Genomic DNA, 20,898 nt, shown 5'->3' with positions numbered 1-20,898 from the left:
TAATCTGGAAGATGAAAACATTTTAACAGGTAAAGGGCCACTAGCAAAAACAAATATTCTACTTACATTTTTAGGATTATGGAAGATTCCCCAGGACATATGCAAGTTTCAACTTGTTTACTAATTCACATGGAAACAGACACTTATATATATTGAGTATTTTCTCTGTGATGGGCACTGTTCTAAGTGTTTCCTATTCCTGTGGGGCAGATATGATTAATGTATACATTTTACAGATGAAGAAAATGAGGCATGGAGAGGTGAAGTAACTCACTGAGGGTCATGTGCAGCTGCTAAGTGAGAGGCTGAATTTGAATGCTGCCTCCTATACCCACCACCTTAACCACTATGTTCATTGCTCTCACCCTGTTACATTCACATTGTTTTTAGAGTTACTCCCCCATCTTTAGTTTATGGCCTTTCCATCTTTTATTAAGGCATTATATAGTATCAGTTAGGATCTCTGTTTCAAGGGCTGGGGTTGTGGCTCAGTGGTAAAGCACTCACCTAGCATGTACAAGGCCCTGGGTTCCATGCTCAGCACCACATAAAAATAAATAAATAATAAAATGAAGGTATTGTGTCCAACTACAACTAAAAAATAAATGTTAAAAAAAAGATCTCCATTGGCTTAGATTAAGATGATTCACAAACTAAAACAGGCCCTGGTTTACCTCTGTAGGATCTAAGAACAATTCTCTTGGTCCTGTTGTGTTTTTCAAATATCACACTTTCTTTTCCAAGGAGTGCCATTTTCCCTCAGCTAAGTGGTGCTGTTTCTTAGGTCTTCACATGCTTGTAGATGATGAAAAATGGAGCAGTACACATTGCAATAGTTGGATTGGGAAGGGCCTTCAAAGCATGTTAAGAAATATGGAGTTCATTCTGGGGCCCACAGGGAGCTTCTAAAGGGCATTAGGTAGCAGCAAAGTTTATTTAGATAGATCATTATGGCAATTCCCAAATGGAGAATGGGCTGAGAAGGGAAAACTGGAGGCCAAGGGGCCAGTTAGGAGGCTTTTATAGAAATCCAGATGAGAGGTTGGTAGTTTGAGCCAGGGTGGATGGAAAGCAATGAATAGAACCAATGGATATGGATGAGGAGATGGATGCCCATGAGGATAAAGACCAGTTTCTGGTTTGGACATATACAGACAAAGAGAACAAGAAAGGGAGAGCAGATTTAGAGTCAAGTCTCTAAGTTCAGGTTTCAGCATGTTGTCTTTATCAAGGAACAGTTGATGTGTGACTCCAAGGTTTAGAAGGGAGATCCTGGATAGGGTTAACAGGGAAGTTGTCAGTGTAGGGATGGACATTGGTGCTACTGAGAGCGCATTCGAACTGAAGAAATTCTAGGGCAGAACTTTGAGAAACACCAACATTTCAGAAAAGGGCAGCAGTACAGAATTTTGAAAAAGAAGCTGGGACATGGGCATGTGGTGGAGGGAGAACCCAGGGAGGGAAGTCACAGAGTCAGTGCAGAGTGATTTCCTAAGAAGGTGTGGACAACAGGCTCAAATGTTTGGAGGACTAGGAGGTGTCTGTGGACTTTAGTGAGACAGAAGTTGTGAGTGACTGATTGAGGGCCAGCTTAGGTGGAGCAGTGGAGGCCAAAGTTTGACAATGATTAACAGACGAGTGATTGGACAGCTCAGTCATGTGTAGTAAGATATTTGGCTCAAAGGGGGAAATGAGATGATGCTGACCAGCCATAGGTGCATACAGAGCTGAGGGTAACTGCATCTGTATGTAAAGCTACTTCCATACCTGTTTCCCTTTTAGATTTAAGAGACTTGATCTCTTAAACTGCTGAGGTGAAGGAGTGAGCAGAAAGGACAGGAAAGACAAGAGTATGTTTGGAGGGAATGGAATCCATGGCTGGTGGATGAAGATAGCCGCCTTGACAGCACGAGGGACTCGGTCTCCACTGAACCAGACAGGAAGAAGCAGGGATGGGGAGGAAGGTGAGTTTGTGGGTGTGGTGGGGGGAAGGCTCCTGCCTAAATGAGTCTGTTTTCTCAGGGGGTCTGCAGCTGGCAGCGGGACCAGCAATCAGGGCAAAAGGTCAAAGGAAAGAACAGAAGGCTGCAGGCGGATTCCAGAGAGGATGAGAAAAGAAGCTAACAAAGGCATCCAGAGGGTCACTGGGGGTCAGGTGTGGTGGGAGGCTATGGGTTTAGATCCACAGTGAATCCTTCATCAGTGGGACCTTCCTGTGTAGTGCTCAGTTGCCATGGTGCAGGCAGAGGGAAGGTGAACAGTTGGACTCTAATTTTAGGATCCTTTAAGTCTGAGGAGCTTTTGGTACCTAGAGAGGAACACATACCATCACCTAGGTTTTATTTATTAACTCTATATTTCATTAACATTCTTGAGCAGAAATCATCAAAACACTTGAATACTTTATATAAACAACAAATCAAAATCTATACCTGTTACAAGGGAAATTATTTACATATTAATCATAAAAATTGAGTCCTTCTAAAATATTTCAATAGAACTGCCAGTCTAATGTGTCAATTCCTCTAAAAGCTTTAAACACTTTGGAAAAGCAAACACATCATTAAGAAGATAACAAAATTTTTTTCCTAAATATTTATTTTTTAGTTATAGGTTGACACAATATCTTTTATTTTATTTTTTATGTGGTGCTGAGGATCAATCCCAGTGCCTTACGCATGCTAGGTGAGTACTCTACCTCTGAGCCACTACCTCAGCCCCAAGAAGAGTATAAAATTTTAACCTACACCTGAAACTATTATAAAAATGGGTTGATAGACCCCAGAGATGAATACTACCTCACTTCAGACCAAATTTTTAATTTAGAAAATAGAAGAATATTATCTTAATGCTGAGGAAATTTTGGATTATTAATCACTGAACTCTTGATTGAGACCTGGGAACTGATTTACCTTCTGGGTAAAACCTGAACTTTTCAAGCCCACACATTTTCCATGAGTTTAGTGTATTGTGCTGGATGCCTTTTCTCTACAAGATGTCATCTTTACGTTTAAAGACTATGTATGACACAGATGTCTTGAAGATGTCCATGCCCTGATCCCTAGAACCTGTAAGTCTGTTATGTCATATGGCAGAAGCAACTTTGCATATGTAATTCAGATTATGGGCCTTAAAGTAGGGAGATCATTCTGGATAAGGTGGGTGTGCCCAATCTAAGCATGTGAATCCTTAAACTCAGAGAACTTTTTCCACTGAAATCAGAAAGATTAAAGTGGCTCAGTTGTTGGCAGGAAAACAGAGGGCCCAGGGAATCATTCCTACAACCGTAAGGAACTGAATTCTAAATGAGTTTGGAAGTAGATTCTTCCCTTCCAGTAAGGAAGGTAGCAGCCCAGCCTACACCTTGCTTTTGACTTTGTGAAACACTGAGCAGAGAATGCAGCAATACTTTGCAAGACTTCTGACCTATAGAAACTGAGGTAATACATAGGGGCTATTCTAAGCCAAGGAGTTTGCCACAATTTGTTGCACAGCAATAGAAAACTAATACAGCAAATTTACCGTAATAATTAACAAAATCAATCTAGCCTATTTGCATTTTGAAACACTTCTAGTTATCTTCCCCAGTGTCTGTTCTCCCCTTCTTTCTTAATGTAAACTCTTGACTATGAGCTGGATATGACTACCTAGAATAACAAAAGATTATTTCCTAGCCTATCTTCCTGGTTTGGTGTGGACAAATGTGATTAAAGTCTAGCCAATAAGATGTAATCAGAAATGTTGGGTGTGGTCAGATGTGGTGGTACACGCCTGTATTTCCAGCTATTTGGGAGCCTGAGGCAGGAGGATCACAAGTTTGAGGTCTTCTGCAGCAATTTAGCAAGACCCTGTCTCAAAATAAAAATAAAAAGAGCTGGTGGTATTTCTCAGTGGTAGACTGCCCCTGGGTTCAATCCCTACCTCTGCAAAAACAAAACAAAACAAACAGAAATATTGGGTGCACCTTTCAGAATGCTGCTTTAAAAGAAAGAGGTGTGCCTTTTCTTCCTTCCTACTTCCTGGGGGCTGTTAGACTAATGTAAGGGCTGGCATTCATAGAGCCATCTTGGGTCATGAGGTGGCATGCTAAAGACAGTAGCACCGCAAGAAGAGAGGAGGGAGGCTGGGCTTTGATGATCATAAAATAGCCATCCATCCCTGAACTCTTTATTTGCAGATTCTTCAATGTGAGACAGAAAGAATCTCCTATCTTGTTTAAGCTAGTCTTCCTGGTCATAAATTATTGCCAAATGGTGAAAGAAAAAGTTGTGTGTACATGTGTGTTTATAATTTTTTTTCCTAGCATTGGGGATTGACCCAAAGCCTTACACATGCTAGCCATCGCCCCACCACTAAGCTACACCCCAGCTGTATTTCTTTTTAAAACCATAAATTCACATCAGCATTTCTTATTTAACTTGAATATTACTATATCCTTTTTTATTTGACTGCAATACATAGTTTTATATTTATTTTCTTTACAACATACCACATCTGCTTTTATCTTGCAATCCCTGATCCAAAATACATCTTCTCTCTACAGGGAGAGTGATTACCATTCTGTAATTACTATATTGATAGATTCATCCATGCTGGACCAATGGGATAGTGGGATGAGAGAGAGAGAGAGAGAGAGAGAGAGAGAGAGAGAGAGAGAGAGAGAGAGAGAGAGACCGGAGGGAGGGGATGGGTGTATATGTGTGTGTGTGAACGTGAACGTGAGCATGCAAGAGCTTATGAGACTGTCAGAGAGTAGCTGAAGGTACAAATTATATAATATCAGGTAATAGGAAGCTTAAGAAGGAGCATAAGACAGTACAGATTATTAAAAAGAAGAGAGAGAGTGGAGACAGGTTGAAACAGGAACAGTGAAGGTAAATGAGAGAGAGCGCTGGAGTAAGGAGGTGGTGGTCAGAGTGTGGAGTGACTTAAGTTCAGACTTCAAAGGTGGAGTAATTCTAGGAGGTGGTCAAGCAAAGGACATATGGTCATAGATGTGTTCCATGGTCCATGTGTGACCTTCTACCCGCATCTCCAGCTCTGTATATCTGCTCTCAGCCAGAACAAACATACACACCCAAGTCTTGGTTGGGAAGATGAGGGCCAGAGTCCATCTGGATCATGGTATAAGTGTACAGCCAGGATCCCTGCCTGCCAGTTGTCCCAGTAAATGCAAAATATGTACTGTGTTTAGGCTAGGCATATGCCTCTTCCTGGCTCATGAACCCTGTGGAGTGCTCTGTAGCCCTCCCCATACTTAGCTTGTGGCTGAGCCTCCCACCCCAGCCCATACGGTGCTAGCTGAGACCCATGATGTTGGCACTCTTCACAGGAAGGAGCCTGCAGGGTACTCTAAGGCTGGTCCATCTGGGCCCCTGTAGGAGCCTGTCAGGCCTACCTGCACCACCTGTCTCCAAATAACATTGAGCAGGAAGCTGGGATAGGGGAATAGGAGGAGCAAAAACTGCAAAATAGTGCAAGTCTCTCTCCCTGCCAGACCTTGCCCTGATTCTAGGGCTGCAGGTACAAAGAAATGTAGCAGGAGACTAGAAGGGCAACCAGGGATGAGGGGTGGACTGTGAGAAGGGCCAGGTCTGAGCTGCCCAACTCTGCTCTTCTCTATTCTTAACCTTGGGTATTTGGCACATGCAAAGAGGTGGGATATAGACAACCTGAGGGAACCATTCTCCTAACCACTTTCCTGCCCCAAAGATGTTTTTACTGGAACAGGGGAGGGCAGAAGGCAGTGATGGGGGCTGAGTCTTCGAAGGATCTGTCTTCAGAGTGGGAATATGAGGAAGCCAGAGAAACTTGAGTATTTCCAGCCACCTAGCAGATTCCCCCGACGTAGGCGCAGGGACACCCGGTCCCCAGGGTCCAGGGGAAGCAGCACAGAGCTGGTGGCCGCCTCCCGGGTCACATCAGGATCATTGGCAAAGGCTGAGATGACAGGCCATGTATTCAACATCAGGCTTACCTGGGGAGGGGAGCCCAGTTAGCATCCATCCCCCACACCCTAGCTCAGGACCCTCCCTTTGCCAAGGGCTTCCACTCCAGAACCTGGGGCTTAATGGACTCTCCTGGTAGTGCTGAGGGGTGGCCAGTGTTTGATTCTAAACATTATCCACACTGTGGTAGGCAGGATCTTTCCTCGCTTGCTCCTGGCCACCAGGACACAAGTCAGTGGAGAGTTTGCCCAGGGCTCAGTGGTGCTCCACTTATGCCCCCTCCCCTCCCTCAAGAGCTGGGGATGGGCCCAGCATTCAGATCACCTGGACAGTCTGGCGATTGTACACCTTCACCACATGGAACCGGAAGCTGTAGACTCCCCGGACAGGGGCCACGAAGGAGCCTGAGGCCCGGTCAAAGCCACCGCCCTCATTCACCAGGACCTGGGGGAAGCAGATCCTGCTGAGTGGGGCTCAGGGATGCCAGAGTGGGGCTCTCTGGGATAACACTGGGGATGGGACAGGGGCAATGAGTATGGGAAAGAAGAGGTGGTAAGCAGGAGTGAACAGAAATGTACAGATTTAAAAAAAATGGTAAAAAGTGCAAGGAGGAGTGTGTGTATGTATGAAGGGAAGGGAAACAATCAGTGGTGACATTAGGGGAAGATGTAGGGAGCTGTTTTCTTTAAGGGTCAGCAAAGGGGGCTTGGACAGTTGATTGCAGGTCTTTGTGGTTCTTTGGACAGGGGTGCAGGGTTGGTGGAGGGGAGGTTACCTGGTCAAAGTAGATAGCCCCGCTGGTGCCGTTGCCGGTCTCCCCTGCTGGCTCATGGTGGTGGCTTCTAACTGCAGCAAATGCTACTCTTCCGGGGGGCGCCTCTCCCAGGGCTGCTCCCCCGGGGCCCCCTGCAGCAGCTCGGCCAGGCTCACAGACCACCAAGCATTCACCCTCCAGCAGGACAGGCTCTGACCCCTCCTGGGCCAACCCTGCTCCCAGGGCCAGAAGCAACAGGGCTACAGGCAGCCCCAGGCTGTGCAAGGGATCTGGCAGCCAGTGTCTTCTTGCTCCCAACATGGCTGAGTGCCTCTTCGGCTCACAAGTGTCTTATCTTCTGCCCCCTTTCTGCTGCCCTGGGCACTCACTACCCCTCACCCTGCTCCTCTGCCCTCTCTCTGGGTCTCACTGTCATCTGGCCTCTGGACCTCCCTCTCCATACCTCTGTGTCCTGCAGCTCTGTCCTGCCTCCCACTCGGTTACTCCTGCTGTCACTGCAGTTCCCTCCTCCTTGGCAGAACATTAAGTGACAGCAGTTGGGTTCTGGGAGGGAGAAGAGGGATGAAGACAGGACAGAAAGGCTAAGCCAGAGTTCTAGGTTGGCCCCTATGGATGGGCTAGTACCGGAGGCTCCACCTGGGGTGATGGAGAACTGGGTATAGGTGAACATGTGAGTTACAGTTCTAAAGCTCCTTCCTTTCCTCCTCTATTCAAAACCCCTCACAAAACAGCAGCCCTTCCCTGTAGCACCTTTCCATTTAGTAGGAGAGAGTGGTGTCCTGTCTTCCCCACAATTGTTTTAATGGAAAGGGCTTGCACCAAGAGCCTCACAATCTTGTGACCCTGGCCCAGTCACTTTCTCTTTTTGGTCTTCCATATTTTCATGCCAAGGGATCAAACTTTCAACGAATGATTCCTCTTTCCCAAGAAACAAATGAGCAGAACCCCGAAGGCGGGGAGACAAACGAGACAAACGAGAGCTGGAAGGGAAGCCAGAAGGCTGAGTGGCCTAGAGAACTGCCGGCGACAGGACTGGGCGGAGTCGGGACGCGGGGCGGGGCGGTGGCTAGAGAAGGCCCGGCGGGCACTGGGGAGGAGGAAGCGCGCCTCTGGGCTGCGTGCCAGGGCAGGGCAGGCGCGGTCGGGGGAGGAGCGGGGCTGACTCCGCCCTAACCCAGGAAGTGACTCAAAAAATAGTTTGAGAGGTGGAGAGACGAGGTGCTCGTTGGGTGAGGAACCCAGGAAGGCCCGCCCAGATTCGGGCCCCATGCCCTAGTCCCCTGGGCTGGGGGCAAGGGCGAACCTGGGGCCCTGGGGTACCAAGAGGCGCCAGCGGGACGTGAGGCTGGAGCCCGTGGCTTAGGCGGGTAGGCGCCCTTCCCTGGCGCCCGGGAGCTGGGCACGCGCGGCGGCTACGGGGAGCACGGCCTGCCCCGGGGCAGAGGCCGCAGGGGACTGTGGCGGGGGCGGGCCCCGGGTGGGGCGCGTGGCGTGACGGAGTGGGGCGTGGACAGCTGGGGGAGGGGCAGGCGGAGAAGTGGGAGTGGCTAGAGCCTTGGAAATGGCAGATGAGGGGCCCCAGAGTACAGCTCAGTACAAGCTCCTGGTGAGGATTCATTAAGAGTCTTGAAACCTGAAGATTGCAGAGTACCCCGAGGAGAGAGACTCTTTCGATTCCTGCTTACATCCAGACGGAGCTGGCCCCCCACCCTTCCTGCTCAGGCCTGTGGTCATTCTCCCTAGGGCAGCCGCCCATCCCAGATAGCCTTGTTTACCATGACTACTTCTTAGGAAGATAGAAGGCCCATGTTTGGATACTCTGATACTCTTCCTACTGCCAAGAAGGACTCAGATACTGGTTAGCAATTGTTTACCAGAATTGTAACTAGGTGCTACCTGTTGATCTTTGATATAGGTGGGGAGATCAAGTTTTGGGTTGAGGGGATAGTGAGGCTCTGAGCTTCCTTCTTCCCTCCAGGACAAGGGGAAGAAGCCATGCCTACTTTGGGGGCTGGTTCCTCAACCCCTGACCGCTTTGCGGTGTCTGCGGAGGCAGAAGACAAGGTTCGGGAGCAGCAGGCCCGTTTGGAGCGCATCTTCGGCGTGGGGATGAGTGTCCTCCCTAAGGACTGCCCTGAGAATCCTCACATCTGGCTGCAACTTGAGGGCCCCAAGGAGAACGTCAGCAGAGCGAAGGTGAACCCTCCCCTGATTCTTCCCAGGGAGCCCTTCCGCACAGAGGCAGAGTTCTAGGAGGGGGCAGGGGACCATCTAAACTTCATCATTCCACTAGCAACCTCAGTGTCCCTGAGCTTTGAGGCACTTTCTAGCTCTGTTTTCAGTTTTGGTTTCATTTCTGCTGTGACAGCCCAGGTTCTGCAAGGACTTATTTGTGCTCTTTTGAAGAATAGAGATAATCCAGCTGAGCAAGTGGGCCCTGCTAAGGAATTCACTGTATGTGGGAGGTCACTATATGTGGGTAGGGTGGGGGTGGGGAGGTCCAGCCACATTGCTTCCTTTGGAGTCAGGCAGGGGTTCTAATATGGCTCCACTACCTGCCTGCCTTGTGATCAGAGTCTTAGTTTCCTTATTTATGAAATGGGAAAAATAGCAGGCATCCTGGAGTTTGGGAATAATGAGGGGTAGATTCAAGCAGTTTCCTTTTCTGACATTCCCTTCCAGGAGTACCTGAAGGGTCTCTGCAGCCCTGAACTTCAAAATGAAATCCACTACCCCTCCAGACTGCACTGCATCTTCCTGGGAGCCCAGGGCTTCTTCCTTGACTGTCTGGCTTGGAGCACATCAGCCCATCTGGTACCTCAGGCACCTGGTTCACTGATGATCAGTGGCCTAACTGAGGCCTTTGTCATGGCTCAGAGCCGTGTGGAGGAGCTAGTGGGGCGGCTGAGCTGGGACTTTCAGCCAGGACCATGCCCCAGAGCCTCTCAGAGTGCTGGAGTGCTAAGTGACTTCTCTGCCTTGCTGCAGCCCTGGGAGGATGTCCACACAGAGGCCCTGCTGCAGCTGCCCCTGGCTGTTCAGGAGGAGCTTCTGAGTCTAGTGCAGGAGGCGTCCAGTGGGCAGGGGCCACAAGTGTTAACCTCATGGCAGGGGAGAAGCCCAGACCTGCCGAGTACTCAGCATTGGGGAGTCAGGGCTCTCCAGAGTGGAGGTGGGGAGTTGTTGCGCCCTGGATCTGTGGGGTGCAGAGAATCAAAAGGAGCAGAGGGAGGGAGTCATACTATTGAGAAGGATCAAGGGAAACAAGGTGGTTCCAAGGAGATGGATTTGTGGTGGAAGGAGCTGCCTAAGGAAGAGGCCTGGGACAGAGAAGTGGCTTTCAGGCCATATTCAGCAGGTGGAGGGACAGGGGAAGATGGGCCCCTGAAAAGAAAGGCCCTGGGAAAAGAGGGGGTACCTCAGGAAAGAGGTGGGTTTAGTGTCCAGGGAGAGTTTTCTGGTGCCCCTGGTCCCTGTCAGAGGACAGCTCAAACCCGGGGAGCTTCCCTTCTTCAGCGGTTGCACAATGGAAATGCCTCACCTCCAAGAGTACCTAGCCCTCCACCTGCGCCTGAACCCCCATGGCCCTGTGGAGACCGGGGAGACCGGGGAGACCGGGGAGATAAGCAGCAGGCCGTGGCTCGAGGTCGAGGGTTTCCTGGGAGACGAGGTACCCGTGGGGGCAACTTAGTGACTGGCACACAGCGTTTCCAGGAGGCCCTGAAGGATCCTTTCACCTTGTGCCTTGCCAATGTGCCTGGCCAGCCAGACCTCCGCCATATTGTCATTGATGGCAGCAATGTGGCCATGGTGTGAGTACCTAGCGGGGCTGGTGTTGGGGAGGGAGGATGAGACAGTCATCTTTATGTGTCCTGGGGACATGGCTGAGGGGGTAGTACTGCAGTGAGGCAGTCAGGCCCCTCACCTGGGTTTCCCCCTGTAGCCATGGGCTCCAGCACTACTTCTCCAGCCGGGGCATTGCCATTGCTGTGCAGTACTTCTGGGACCGTGGCCATCGTGACATAACCGTCTTTGTGCCTCAGTGGCGCTTAAGTAAGGATGCCAAGGTTCGAGGTGAGTTGGGTTTGATCATCTGTGTCCTGGGATTGGCTCTGTTTCCACCTTGAGGAGAACCCTGTTTGTTCTTTTTCTATAGAGAGTCACTTCCTGCAAAAGCTGTACTCCCTCAGCTTGCTCTCCCTAACTCCGTCACGAGTCATGGATGGAAAAAGGATCTCCTCCTATGACGACAGGTACTGCTACCCTCCTTGCCCGATCTTTGATTATTTAAGGAGTCCAGTAGGAGGTTGAGGGAGAGAGAGAATCTCCTGACCATTTGCTTTGTCTCCAAGCCTCAGGAGTAGGGGCAGAGAGTTATTCCTCCATGTGCTCTTATGACTAGTTAGGTGAACCTCCCCCGTAGCTGAGATGGGATAGACTTAGACAACCGTGTTTGCCCCTTCATCATTCCTTCTTCATTCATCAACCTGAATGACATCTTGTATTTGTGTAGTGCCTTCCTGTCTAGGAAATACTGGTTTATTGGAAAGATGGGCAAGCTACTGACACAAATAGCTGACAGATGTGTTTTTATAAGCGAAATTTCCAAATGTGTAGAGAAACTCCCCCAACATTCTGGAGAAACCAGAGTAAACAATTAAAAGTAAGTATGAGGAAGAAACACAGCCTGTGAACAATAGGACTGTACAAAACAGGGTATGATAGAAAGATCATAGGACATAGAATTTAAAGATCTTAATTTGAGCTTCAAGTTCACTTCTCATTGATTTCATCTATAGGCCCATACCTTAGTGAATTAACCTCTTTGGCTCAGGTTCCTCCTCCATGCATTTGTCTTCATTATGAATATCAAAAGAAGAAAAGTAGTGTTCTTGCCTCACTCAACGAGGTAGGCAAGAGTCCATCACATTTCCTTGTATGGACCAAATTATGTGTTGCATAAAATATTATCTCTGTTTTAAAGCTGTGGACACAAAGGGTAAGAATGGTGAACTACCCTAACAAAGGAAAAATAGACTTCAGAACTGCCAGATAGTTTAAATCCAGGGCATATTCCAGCTGCAGTATACATACATGGTGTGGGGAAAAGGGAAGATTTGAAAGCTAATTAACCAGTTTAAAAATTTTACAACTATAGGCTCTTTGTCCTTTAGGATATTATTTAGTTTTAAACAGTTAATTTCAAACTGCAGTGATTATACATTTTGTCTTTTCAAAACCTAACCAAGTGTGGTGACACGCGTGGCTCAGGAGGCTGAGGCAAGAGGATTGTGAGTTCAAAGCCAGCCTCAGCAAAAGCAAGGTGCTAATTACTCAGTGAGACCCTGTTTCTAAATAAAATACAAAATAGGGCTGGGGGGTGTGGCTCAGTGGTCAGGTGCCCCTAAATTCTATCACTGGTACCCCCCTAAAAACAAACAAACAAAAAAAACTTCTTATGAATAAATACTGTTTTACAAAAGGCAGTCCACTTCCTTCCAGTGGAGTTTTGTTTTATGCTGAGATTTCACAGTGAATCCAAGATGGGACTTTCTTTCCATACCAGCACTGAAAGAGAATTGAGACTGAATTGAGTCAGTTTTAATGACTTTTAAAGGCATGTGTTTGTGCAGTTGTGTAGGACCTGATGGGCAGATAACAATGTAAATTGGGAGTTTTTCCTGGTAACAGTGAATAAGCACCGTGCTACACAGCATAGGCTGACAAATGAACAACATGCCATGTAATGCAATAATAGTAAAATATGCTTAACTGGAAAATACCTTTTGTATACCATCTGTATACCTTATACATAAATTTGCTTCCCAGCCAGAAACTCAGAACCAGACATTGCTCCTGCTTAACCCTGTCAAATACAAATTGCCTGCTTAGTGTTAGGTACATGGTCTGCAGAAGGAACATGGGGAACAAGATCTGACTCTTGACTTCAAAGAGCCAAAAGAAACTTATAAATCAGATACTACAGCAACTCAGAGGAAGGGAGCCCTCTCTGACTGGTGTTTTGCAGGAGGGGAGAGTTTGTGAATTGTTTGTTGAGAAGGATGTGGATGGGCTGGATCTCTTGGTTTCTAAAACTGTTAACAAGATTGCTTTCCACCACATGAATCTACGTGATGTGATCAGAATTGCTAAAGTGAGACACCAGGCATCGATTTTTTTGGTACTAGGGATTTTACCCAGGGGTGCTTTACCACTGAATCATATCCCTAGCCCTTTGTATTTTTTATTTAGTGAGACAGGGTCTTTGCTAAGTTGCTTAGGGCCTCGCTAAGTTGCTGAGGCTGGCTTCAAACTTGCAATCCTTCTGCCTCAGCCTCCTGAGTCGCTGGAATTATAGGTGTGCGCCACCATGCCTGGCTTACCTTTTTAAAGTTCCCCTGGTGACTGTGTTTATCAGCAAGGTTTGGGGAACACTTTCCAGATGGAGGGAATGGTTTGAGAAACATGAAGTCAGAGACAGTGCAGGCCATGTTTAGAGAGCAGGGTGTCATCTGATAATTGATTTTGACTGTAGTTGAGGGCACATCAGGGAATAATGGGAGAGAGAAGTCTGTGAGGGTGCTGTAGAACTGGATTCTAGAGGGCTTTAGCTGCCAGGCCTGAGCATGTGGACTTAGTAGATGAAGGCAGGTGTGGAAGAGCTCTGTACAGGGAAAGAGCATGTTTTCTTGTGGGAGGGCAGGCGAACCAGGAGGGTGGTGAAGGGTGAGAGGTAGGTGAATGGTGAAGAGGCTATGTGGTATCCCACCTGTAACATCTGAATCACGAAGGTGGTAAGGAAGGAAGGGGGCTTCAGAGTGGAGGGCTTTTCAGAGGATGAACATAGTGGATTTTTAAGTGATTGGTTGGTAGGATGGAAGACAGAGTCAGTACCAGATCTGTCTCTTACAAATGAGGCACAAAATGTTGGATGAAGGGTTGTGGCTAGTGGATGGGATGCTGTTGGGGGACCACCTAGGATTCATCTTTATTTCTGCTCTAATCCATGACACCTGTATCCAGTAAGTCACCTGTAGAGGTCAGTGTGAGGTAGGGACGTCATTTCTCCATCCCCAGAAGTAAGTCACAGGGATTGGTAATACTCTGGGCCTTGAAGACTCCTGGAATGTTGCCATGGTTTTTGAGACAGGTTCATGGTGAAGCTGGCAGAAGAGACCAACGGGATCATTGTCTCCAATGACCAGTTCCGGGACTTGGCAGAGGAGTCTGACAAGTGGATGGCAATCATCAGAGAGCGGTGAGGGAGCTCTCCCTTGAGACTAGGGCATGGACTCAGACCTTTCTCTAAAAGCAGCTCTCTTCTGGCCACTGGGTGAGAACTCTGGGAAGGGGCTTGAAATTGCCTGAAAGGATGATAGCCAGGAGATTCTGGTAGTGGTGGTCTCAGCTCTCTGAAGGTGGATAAGGGCCTCTCTGTGACCACTCTTTCTCTTCTTCATCTAGCTTGCTGCCTTTCACCTTTGTGGGAAACCACTTCATGGTTCCTGATGACCCACTGGGGCGAAATGGCCCCACCCTGGATGAGTTCCTGAAGAAGCCAGCCAGGTAATGCCCCAGACTCCCTGCCAGCAGCTCTGAGCTCTCTTCTCTCTGCAGACCTGGAGACTTGAGTGGGAGGGTGACTTCAGTTTGGGACAGCTTCATTCTACAGTAGTTTGAATTGCTTTGCACATGGCCTTTAAAACCTCTGTAAGGGGCTGGGGTTGTGGCTCAGTGACAGAGCGCTTGCCTCGCATGTGTGAGGCACTGGGTTTGATCCTCAGCACCACATAAAAATGAACAAATAAAATAAAGGTATTGTGACTATCTACAACTAAAAAAAAAAAAATCATTAAAATAAATAAATAAATAAAACCTCTGTAGGGAATCCTGACACAGAAGTCCTGGTTGGGAGGGAAACTCCTGTTTCAGGAATGTCAATGTGTTTGATGAAGTTCTTTGGAAAATGGTTGTTTGTACTAATAGTCAGTTGTATTCAGCATGCTCTCTGCTGGACCATTAAGTAAGTGGTTAATTTAGGGCTAGAACTATATTATTAATGGCCAGGATCACCTTGGAAAGGGTCTATCTCCCTTTCAGAAGTGGATTGATACTGCCACTCAGTGGTCAGTTTAGGGAACTTAAGAATTGTTCTCCCAGAGTCAGGAATAGGCAGGCTAGTTAAGAGGAGGAGGCGCACTGAGGGCTACTTTTCCTCTAGATGCTCATCACCTCTTTTTGTTCTGCTTCTTCCCAGGAAACAGGGATCTTCTAAGGCTCAGAATCCTCCCAGGGCCTTTGCAGAACATGGTAATCAGCATCAGGGGAGGGAAGAGGAAAAAGGTAGTGGTGGCATTCGGAAGACCCGGGAGACCGAGAGGCTCCGGCGCCAGCTGCTGGAGGTGTTCCGGGGTCAGGATCACAAGGTGGACTTCATCCTGCAGCGGGAACCATACTGTCGGGACATCAACCAACTGTCTGAGGCCCTGCTTGGTCTCAACTTTTGAGTGTTACTTGCTTTTGTGGCTGTTGCCCTGTTTAGCCTCCCTCAGCGCAGAACCTTCTGGGAGAGTCCCTCTGCTGTTCATACTCTGACCCAGGCTTACTCTGAGTTGGTGATTTGGGTCAGGGAAGCACTGGGGAAGAATATGTAAGTGAGGGACATTTTAACTTTTCAACCTTGTTTTTAACACAGGGCTTCAAGAAAGGGTAAATCCTGGAGATTGGGACTGTGGCTGAGTTGGGCAGAGGCTAGGGTGACCCAGAGGTGGCAAAAAAGCTGAGTCTTTCCTCTCCCTTGCTGCTGCTTTGGTTGGTCAGAGGACAGGAGGCTCTGCTGGCTGGGCTGTCTCCTGGGAGTGTCAAAGGGAATCCTGGACCCTGGAGGGGCTATAGAGTATTGGGTTGCAGGGAAGTAGCAATGAGCTGGTGACAAAGGCAGAGGGAGACCTGGTTTCCAGTCCAGATATGCCTGCCTGTGACCTTGAGCTGCTTGGCCTTTACTTCTGCCTGTAAATCAGAAGTAAAACTACCTGTTGGGAGGAGATATGAGATCATAGAGGAAAGCTCCTTGGAGGAAAGTACTTAGACAAAGTCTCAGGTATGTCTGCCTGTGGCTGCACAGGCTCCCTAACCAAACCTCACTTTCAGAGATGTGGGTCCTCCATGTCCAGGGTCCATGCCCTAGATTTTAACACTGTGTCCTTGTATAACATGCCCTATAATGGCTGCATCCCTTTTGGGCAACCTTTAAAGTCCACATTTACAAGATAGTTCAATTAGGACTGACTGTTTGCATTACCGAAATACTCTCAGGGTTCCTATAAATGGCAGCTCTTCTGTTATATTCAAGGGTTTGTTTACAGTATATATGTCAAAAAGCCCAGTTATATCCTCTAGCTGAAATGTTGACAGCATTCACCAAATTGATGAAGCCATGCTGTGCAATGACAATGTAGATGTGATGGGCCCCTAAAGTTTTCTTTATGGAAGACATAGGTTGCTTAAAGTAAGGCACAGTTCTGTTTGGTGTATGTGTGGAGGTGGGAGGGCTATGAAAGTTTTATTAGATGAACCAATTATCTAGAAAATGAAAACTGAAGAATCAGAGTTGGAAGGATCTGATTGGCCACAAGACCAAACCCACTGTCCATCATAACATGTTCTTTCCATCCTGATTCCCACAGGACAGTGCCTTGTGTCTGTTTGAATTCTTATTCTTCTGGGGCATTTTCTCCCAGCAAGGCAGCACATTCCTCCTGGGGACAGTATTAATCAGTAGTCTGACTTCTAGTGTAGCCTAAACTATGCTTTTATGTTACTGCTCCTTCCCCCAGGAATAATAGTCAACTTTATTCCTAGAGTCCAAGACCAAATAAAAAGATAAGACAGTTACCCTGAGTTCTGTTTCTTTGGGCCCCCAGTCTCCCTGTATAAGAACCTTTTCAGGCTCACTCCTCTGCTTTCCTGACTGGCACAGGAAGTTGTGTACTGCATGGGGAGCAGAATGAGGGAGAAGGGTCCCTAGGAGGCTCCAGTGTCTGCCTGTGTCCCCAGTGGTGATTTATATCCCTAGACTGTATTGACTCATGCTAGGAGCAGGTATGTTGGAGACCTTGGCCTGTAAATCAGAAGTAAACTACCTGTTGGGAGGAGAAATGAGATCATGGAGGAAAGCTCTTTGGAGAAAAAAGTATTTAGATAAAATCTAGGGTGTGTCTCCCTGTGGCTGCACGGCTCCCTAACCTGTGCAGGGAAGTTAGGGAAGTAACAGTGACTCAGACAATCTACAGTGCCCTGGGAAGAAAGGAGATGATGGGTTAATATGGTCCAAACTGGGAGCTGGGAGGATTACTTCTGGTTAAGCTGTGGCAGATATCACAAATTCAGGTAGATTAGAAGGATACTAGATGAACACTTGGGATTTACTTCTTCCTAATAGGGTCAAGTTTGTTGTTTGTGATTGGTTCTCTGCCCTTTTTACTTTCTATGACTGTGAGAATACCCAGAGAACAGAAGTATTTTCTACCCTTTTGTGCTGAAGGCCTTGGTAGAATGAAGTGGCCCCCATTAGTTGAAAGGCAAATCCTAGGCTTCGTGTTCTACTGCAGTTTGGTAAATTGGGACCAACATGTGATTGCTTTTAATAATTCACCATTTGATGACACAGGTTGGAGGTTGCCCTACAATGGGGCTTCATTTCTTCCTCTGCTGGCATCCTAATGGCACTCTGAATGGGTGTACAGGATGACCACAAAACTCACTGGAAATGGATTATCATTTCTCTTGTCTTCTAATCTCTACTTTCATCATAATTTCATGCCCCAGAACTGTGACCCGGTCTTTTGGTTACTGAGGGACCAAGAAGAGAAAAGGTGAGGAGAGATGTTGCCTATTATAACTTTCAAAACTCTATGTAGAGAAATGAATCATCTGGGGTGACAGTCCTTGAAATAAATTCCAGGAGAATCTAGGTCAAAGAGATGAGCCAGAAGCTAGAGAGATAATTTATCTTTATTGCCAAAACTACAGAGCATTTTCTACACAGAACTGGGACAACAATGTAGCACATAAACCAAACTTGGAAATTTTTTTACAAGGAGTGGAAAAAGTTAAGGTCCTAACTTGATGTGATTATAATCTTGAAACTGGAGAGTTTCTCAATTAAGCAAGGTGCAAGAACAATGGAGAAGAAAGAAGAATGGGAACGAAATCTCTTAAGATCCAGATCAGTTTTTAAACTCAAGTAGAGGACCACCTGAGTCAATTCACAGGAAGCCTCTGCTGAGGGATGGGCTTCTGCTCCTGCTATGCACCTCCCTACTTAGGCTACAATTTCCTTCAAGGCAGCCCCCAGCTCTGGGAAGGAATACTGGTAGCCAGTGGCCAGTGTTCGCCGCGGAACTACCTTCTGGCCCTCTAGCAGCATGATGGCACGCTCTCGCCCAAAGACAGCTCTCACCACAGTGGCAGGGAGAGGGATAAAGGCTGGGCGGCCCAGGGCAGTGCCCAAGGCCTGGGCAAACTCAGCATTGGTGGTTGTGGAGGCTGGAGCCACTCCATTCAGGATGCCCTGCACGTGATTTACTTCAAGGGCATGGGTTAGGATTCCTGCCAGGTCCTGGATGTGAATCCAGGGGAAGAACTGGTTGCCTGAGCCGATGGGGCCCCCCAAACCCAGGCGGAAGGGCAGTAGCATGTGGCCGATGGCACCACCTCCACGGCCTAGCACAACCCCTAGAACAGGCAAGAGAGATGGTATAGGGAGTCCTTTCAGTCTTGAAGCAGCCTGAATGCTGTTCCCATTTCTCAGTTTTCCCTTCTTTACTCCCCGTGTGGACCCAGTTCTATAATAAGAGTTGAGGGTTTTGCTCTCCTTAGACTTTCTACTCTCCCCTCCGCAGACTGACGAGAGTGATGGCATACTCTCTTTGTAAATTTAGCTCCTTGGATATCCTCCCTACCCACAGCCTAGAGAAGTCATTCCACCCTGTCTGGGACCCAGGCCCTTGGTTCTCACCAGAGCGTACCACCACCTGGCGTGTAGAATCTCCAGGAAGCCTGGCTGCAGCTTCCCATTTGGTTACGAGGTTGGAGAAAAAGTCAAAATCCCCGCCTGGGCTGTCCTCATCATACTCTGTAGTCAGGCTGGGACGGTAGTAAGCTGTTGGAAAGCACTTATTTGTTCTGAGTGTCTTTTTCAAGACTCCACTTGGCCTGTCCTATTAGACCCCATGAGAAGAAAGCCATGGATACCTTCCCCTTGAGCTTCTTTATGACATGACTTGGTCCTACTTGGAAGAACTCTCAACTTTGGTTGCAGGGCTACTCTCAGAGGCTGCTAGCATAATAGTGGTTAAGAATAGAATACATGGGACTGCCTGAGTTTTAATTCAGCTCTGACTTTTGACAAATTATTTAACCTCTCTGTATGGAATTTCTGCATCTTTAAAAATGGAAATAATAGTACCTACCTCATAGGGTTGTTGTGAGGATTAACAATGTAATATGTATAAAACACTTAGAATCGTGGCTGGTATGTATGCTATAATGAAATACAACAGTCAAGAGCTCTTCCTAAAGAACTGTGGTATGAAAAGCAAGGGACTTGGGAGGAGGTGGGCTTTTCCTTGGCCTTAGGAGTGGTATCACTCCCCCTCTTTCTCTGAGATTCTTCATTTCTCAGTGAAAGGACACAGGTCAGGAGAAACATGCATGGATCCAGGGCCTAGAATTTACCGTATCTGGGAATGAGCAGCTCTCCAAGGTGTATACAGCTACAGGGGCTGAGCTACCCTCTTAATCTGCACCCCATTTCCCTTGGCTAATGTAAGAGGTTGGTGATTTAGGAGCATACCTACACCTGTGACTAAGATCCAGGCTTTGGGGGGTTGTGGGGCTTTGGTGATGGCTTTAGCTAGCATATGGGTGGTCTCCAGGCGGCTGCTGAGAACATCTTTTTGGAAAGCTTCATTCCACCTGCAGGAAAAATAAGAGGAAATGAAAAGCCACTAAATACATACACACATCTTCCCCTCTCTGTCTCTGGGACTTATTCTATACAATTTCTAGTAAAATCCTGCATGTGGCTAAACAAAAATGGTTCATGTGTACTGAAAGTGGAAAAGACATATCTTCCTTGGGCATTTTATACGTGAGAACTTAAATCAACTGGCTGACTGGGTAGGGGAGCAGGAGGGCATAGACGGGTGGGGTGGGATGGGATGAATAGTATATCTTCAGTTCTCATTCTGACAGCTCCATTAGTTCCAGCTTACAGGGTTCCTTTGTACCCTCTCTTCTTTCTGCTCTGGGGATATTTTATTTGTTTTAGGGACCCAGCTCACCTTCGGAGAGGGTTGAGGATGTTCTCTCCGGCCAGGTTGACAGCAACATCACAGCTGGGCAGCCCAGATCTAGCAAGCTCATCCTGTCAGAGAAAAGCTCACAGTGCCTGCTGGCCCCGCCCAGTGCTGACAAACTGCCTCCCTACCCAGTTTCTAGGGGTTGGGCATACCCACGTGATCCGACCCGGTCTGGGCTGTCGCGAGATCAATGTCACTTCGTGGCCTCTGGCTTTCAGCAGCTGGGTTAGGGCTGTTCCAACGAAGCCCGTTCCACCACCTGATCAGAGAATACAAACTGTTTATGCCTCGGGGATGAAGGCTGATGCTTTGCTTCCCCTCCTCTCCCCTCGAGACAGGAGACACAGGTCACAGGGGTCAGGGAGATTCGGCTTTTCGGGCTAGGAGACTAAGGTCAGGTTGCTTGTGGAGGAAACTGTGCCCTTTCGGCAAGACCTCCCAACCCTCCATCTCTGGTAAGCCGCCCCCCACTCTCCCTTTCTTCCCTCCCTCACCCACAAGCACCCGCATAGCGACCAGATGCTAACACGCCTGCGCAAGATTTAAAGCTCCCCCTCCTTCCATCGACGCGACTATGACCCTCTGCGCATGCGTATTTTGGAAAACGCGCTCCAATTGGGAGCTGACAGGGTCGAGACCGGGCGTGGCCCTGCCCAGCAACCCGGAAGAATTTACAAAGACAGACACTGACTTTTACCAGGAGGCGTAGGGCGGGGAAAGAGGCAGAGGAAGGAAGTTCAATCTCACCTATCGCCCAAAGAAACCAATAAAAACTGAGACCTGAAGCTCAAAACTACTGAAACCGCAGAAG

At 47.9% G+C, this 20,898-nt stretch overlaps 3 protein-coding genes across 6 annotated transcripts; 1 reads left to right on the top strand and 2 right to left on the bottom strand.

Annotated features, from left to right (window-relative positions):
* Positions 1-5,768: 5,768 nt before the first annotated feature.
* CBLN3 (cerebellin 3 precursor) lies at positions 5,769-7,062 on the bottom strand. Its single transcript, XM_081289078.1, has 3 exons — positions 6,724-7,062; positions 6,273-6,392; positions 5,769-5,977 (listed from the first exon to the last, which is right to left on the bottom strand). The coding sequence occupies exons 1-3, from the start codon at positions 7,021-7,023 to the stop codon at positions 5,780-5,782; spliced, it is 618 nt and encodes a 205-aa protein (XP_081145204.1). The 5' UTR covers positions 7,024-7,062; the 3' UTR covers positions 5,769-5,779.
* Positions 7,063-7,918: 856 nt separating this feature from the next.
* Positions 7,919-17,584, top strand: KHNYN (KH and NYN domain containing). Of its 3 annotated transcripts, none has more exons than XM_081289074.1 (8): positions 7,919-8,090; positions 8,702-8,919; positions 9,406-10,535; positions 10,667-10,797; positions 10,880-10,976; positions 13,874-13,981; positions 14,188-14,289; positions 14,981-17,584. In XM_081289074.1, exons 2-8 carry the CDS (start codon positions 8,719-8,721, stop codon positions 15,228-15,230), a joined length of 2,019 nt encoding a protein of 672 aa, XP_081145200.1. In that variant the 5' UTR covers positions 7,919-8,090; positions 8,702-8,718; the 3' UTR covers positions 15,231-17,584. The 3 variants fall into 3 exon arrangements, with proteins under 3 accessions (XP_081145200.1, XP_081145201.1, XP_081145199.1); XM_081289073.1 differs by lacking the exon at positions 7,919-8,090 and adding an exon at positions 8,258-8,581; XM_081289075.1 differs by lacking the exons at positions 7,919-8,090; positions 13,874-13,981 and adding an exon at positions 8,257-8,581.
* Positions 17,585-17,718: 134 nt separating this feature from the next.
* On the bottom strand, positions 17,719-20,660 carry SDR39U1 (short chain dehydrogenase/reductase family 39U member 1). 2 transcript variants are annotated; one of them, XM_081289077.1, is made up of 6 exons: positions 20,582-20,660; positions 20,240-20,346; positions 20,070-20,152; positions 19,580-19,701; positions 18,743-18,886; positions 17,719-18,459 (listed from the first exon to the last, which is right to left on the bottom strand). In XM_081289077.1, the coding sequence occupies exons 1-6, from the start codon at positions 20,595-20,597 to the stop codon at positions 18,047-18,049; spliced, it is 885 nt and encodes a 294-aa protein (XP_081145203.1). In that variant the 5' UTR covers positions 20,598-20,660; the 3' UTR covers positions 17,719-18,046. The 2 variants fall into 2 exon arrangements, with proteins under 2 accessions (XP_081145203.1, XP_081145202.1); XM_081289076.1 differs by having other exon boundaries at positions 18,743-18,944; positions 19,584-19,701.
* Positions 20,661-20,898: the final 238 nt, after the last annotated feature.

The sequence above is a fragment of the Spermophilus citellus genome (assembly GCF_964194105.1).
Source record: "Spermophilus citellus genome assembly, chromosome: 4".
In the NCBI taxonomy this organism is placed as follows: Eukaryota; Metazoa; Chordata; class Mammalia; order Rodentia; family Sciuridae; genus Spermophilus; species Spermophilus citellus.
The sequence above is the reverse complement of the archived record's forward strand: the minus strand, read 5'-3'. Positions and strand labels throughout refer to the sequence as shown.

Excerpts from the sequence above, each read along its gene's own strand:
- KHNYN (XM_081289073.1), top strand. The coding sequence starts at position 8,530 with ATGTTTGGATACTCTGATACTCTTCCTACTGCCAAGAAGGACTCAGAT. Across the intron at positions 8,920-9,405 it reads AGAACGTCAGCAGAGCGAAG|GAGTACCTGAAGGGTCTCTG; the intron begins GTGAACCCTCCC and ends ATTCCCTTCCAG. Across the intron at positions 10,798-10,879 it reads TAAGGATGCCAAGGTTCGAG|AGAGTCACTTCCTGCAAAAG; the intron begins GTGAGTTGGGTT and ends CTTTTTCTATAG.
- CBLN3 (XM_081289078.1), bottom strand. The coding sequence starts at position 7,023 with ATGTTGGGAGCAAGAAGACACTGGCTGCCAGATCCCTTGCACAGCCTG. Across the intron at positions 6,393-6,723 it reads GGGCTATCTACTTTGACCAG|GTCCTGGTGAATGAGGGCGG; the intron begins GTAACCTCCCCT and ends TGCTTCCCCCAG. Across the intron at positions 5,978-6,272 it reads ACAATCGCCAGACTGTCCAG|GTAAGCCTGATGTTGAATAC; the intron begins GTGATCTGAATG and ends TCCCCTCCCCAG.
- SDR39U1 (XM_081289076.1), bottom strand. Across the intron at positions 20,153-20,239 it reads GACCGGGTCGGATCACGTGG|GATGAGCTTGCTAGATCTGG; the intron begins GTATGCCCAACC and ends TTTCTCTGACAG. Across the intron at positions 18,460-18,742 it reads CCAGGTGGTGGTACGCTCTG|GGGTTGTGCTAGGCCGTGGA; the intron begins GTGAGAACCAAG and ends TGCCTGTTCTAG.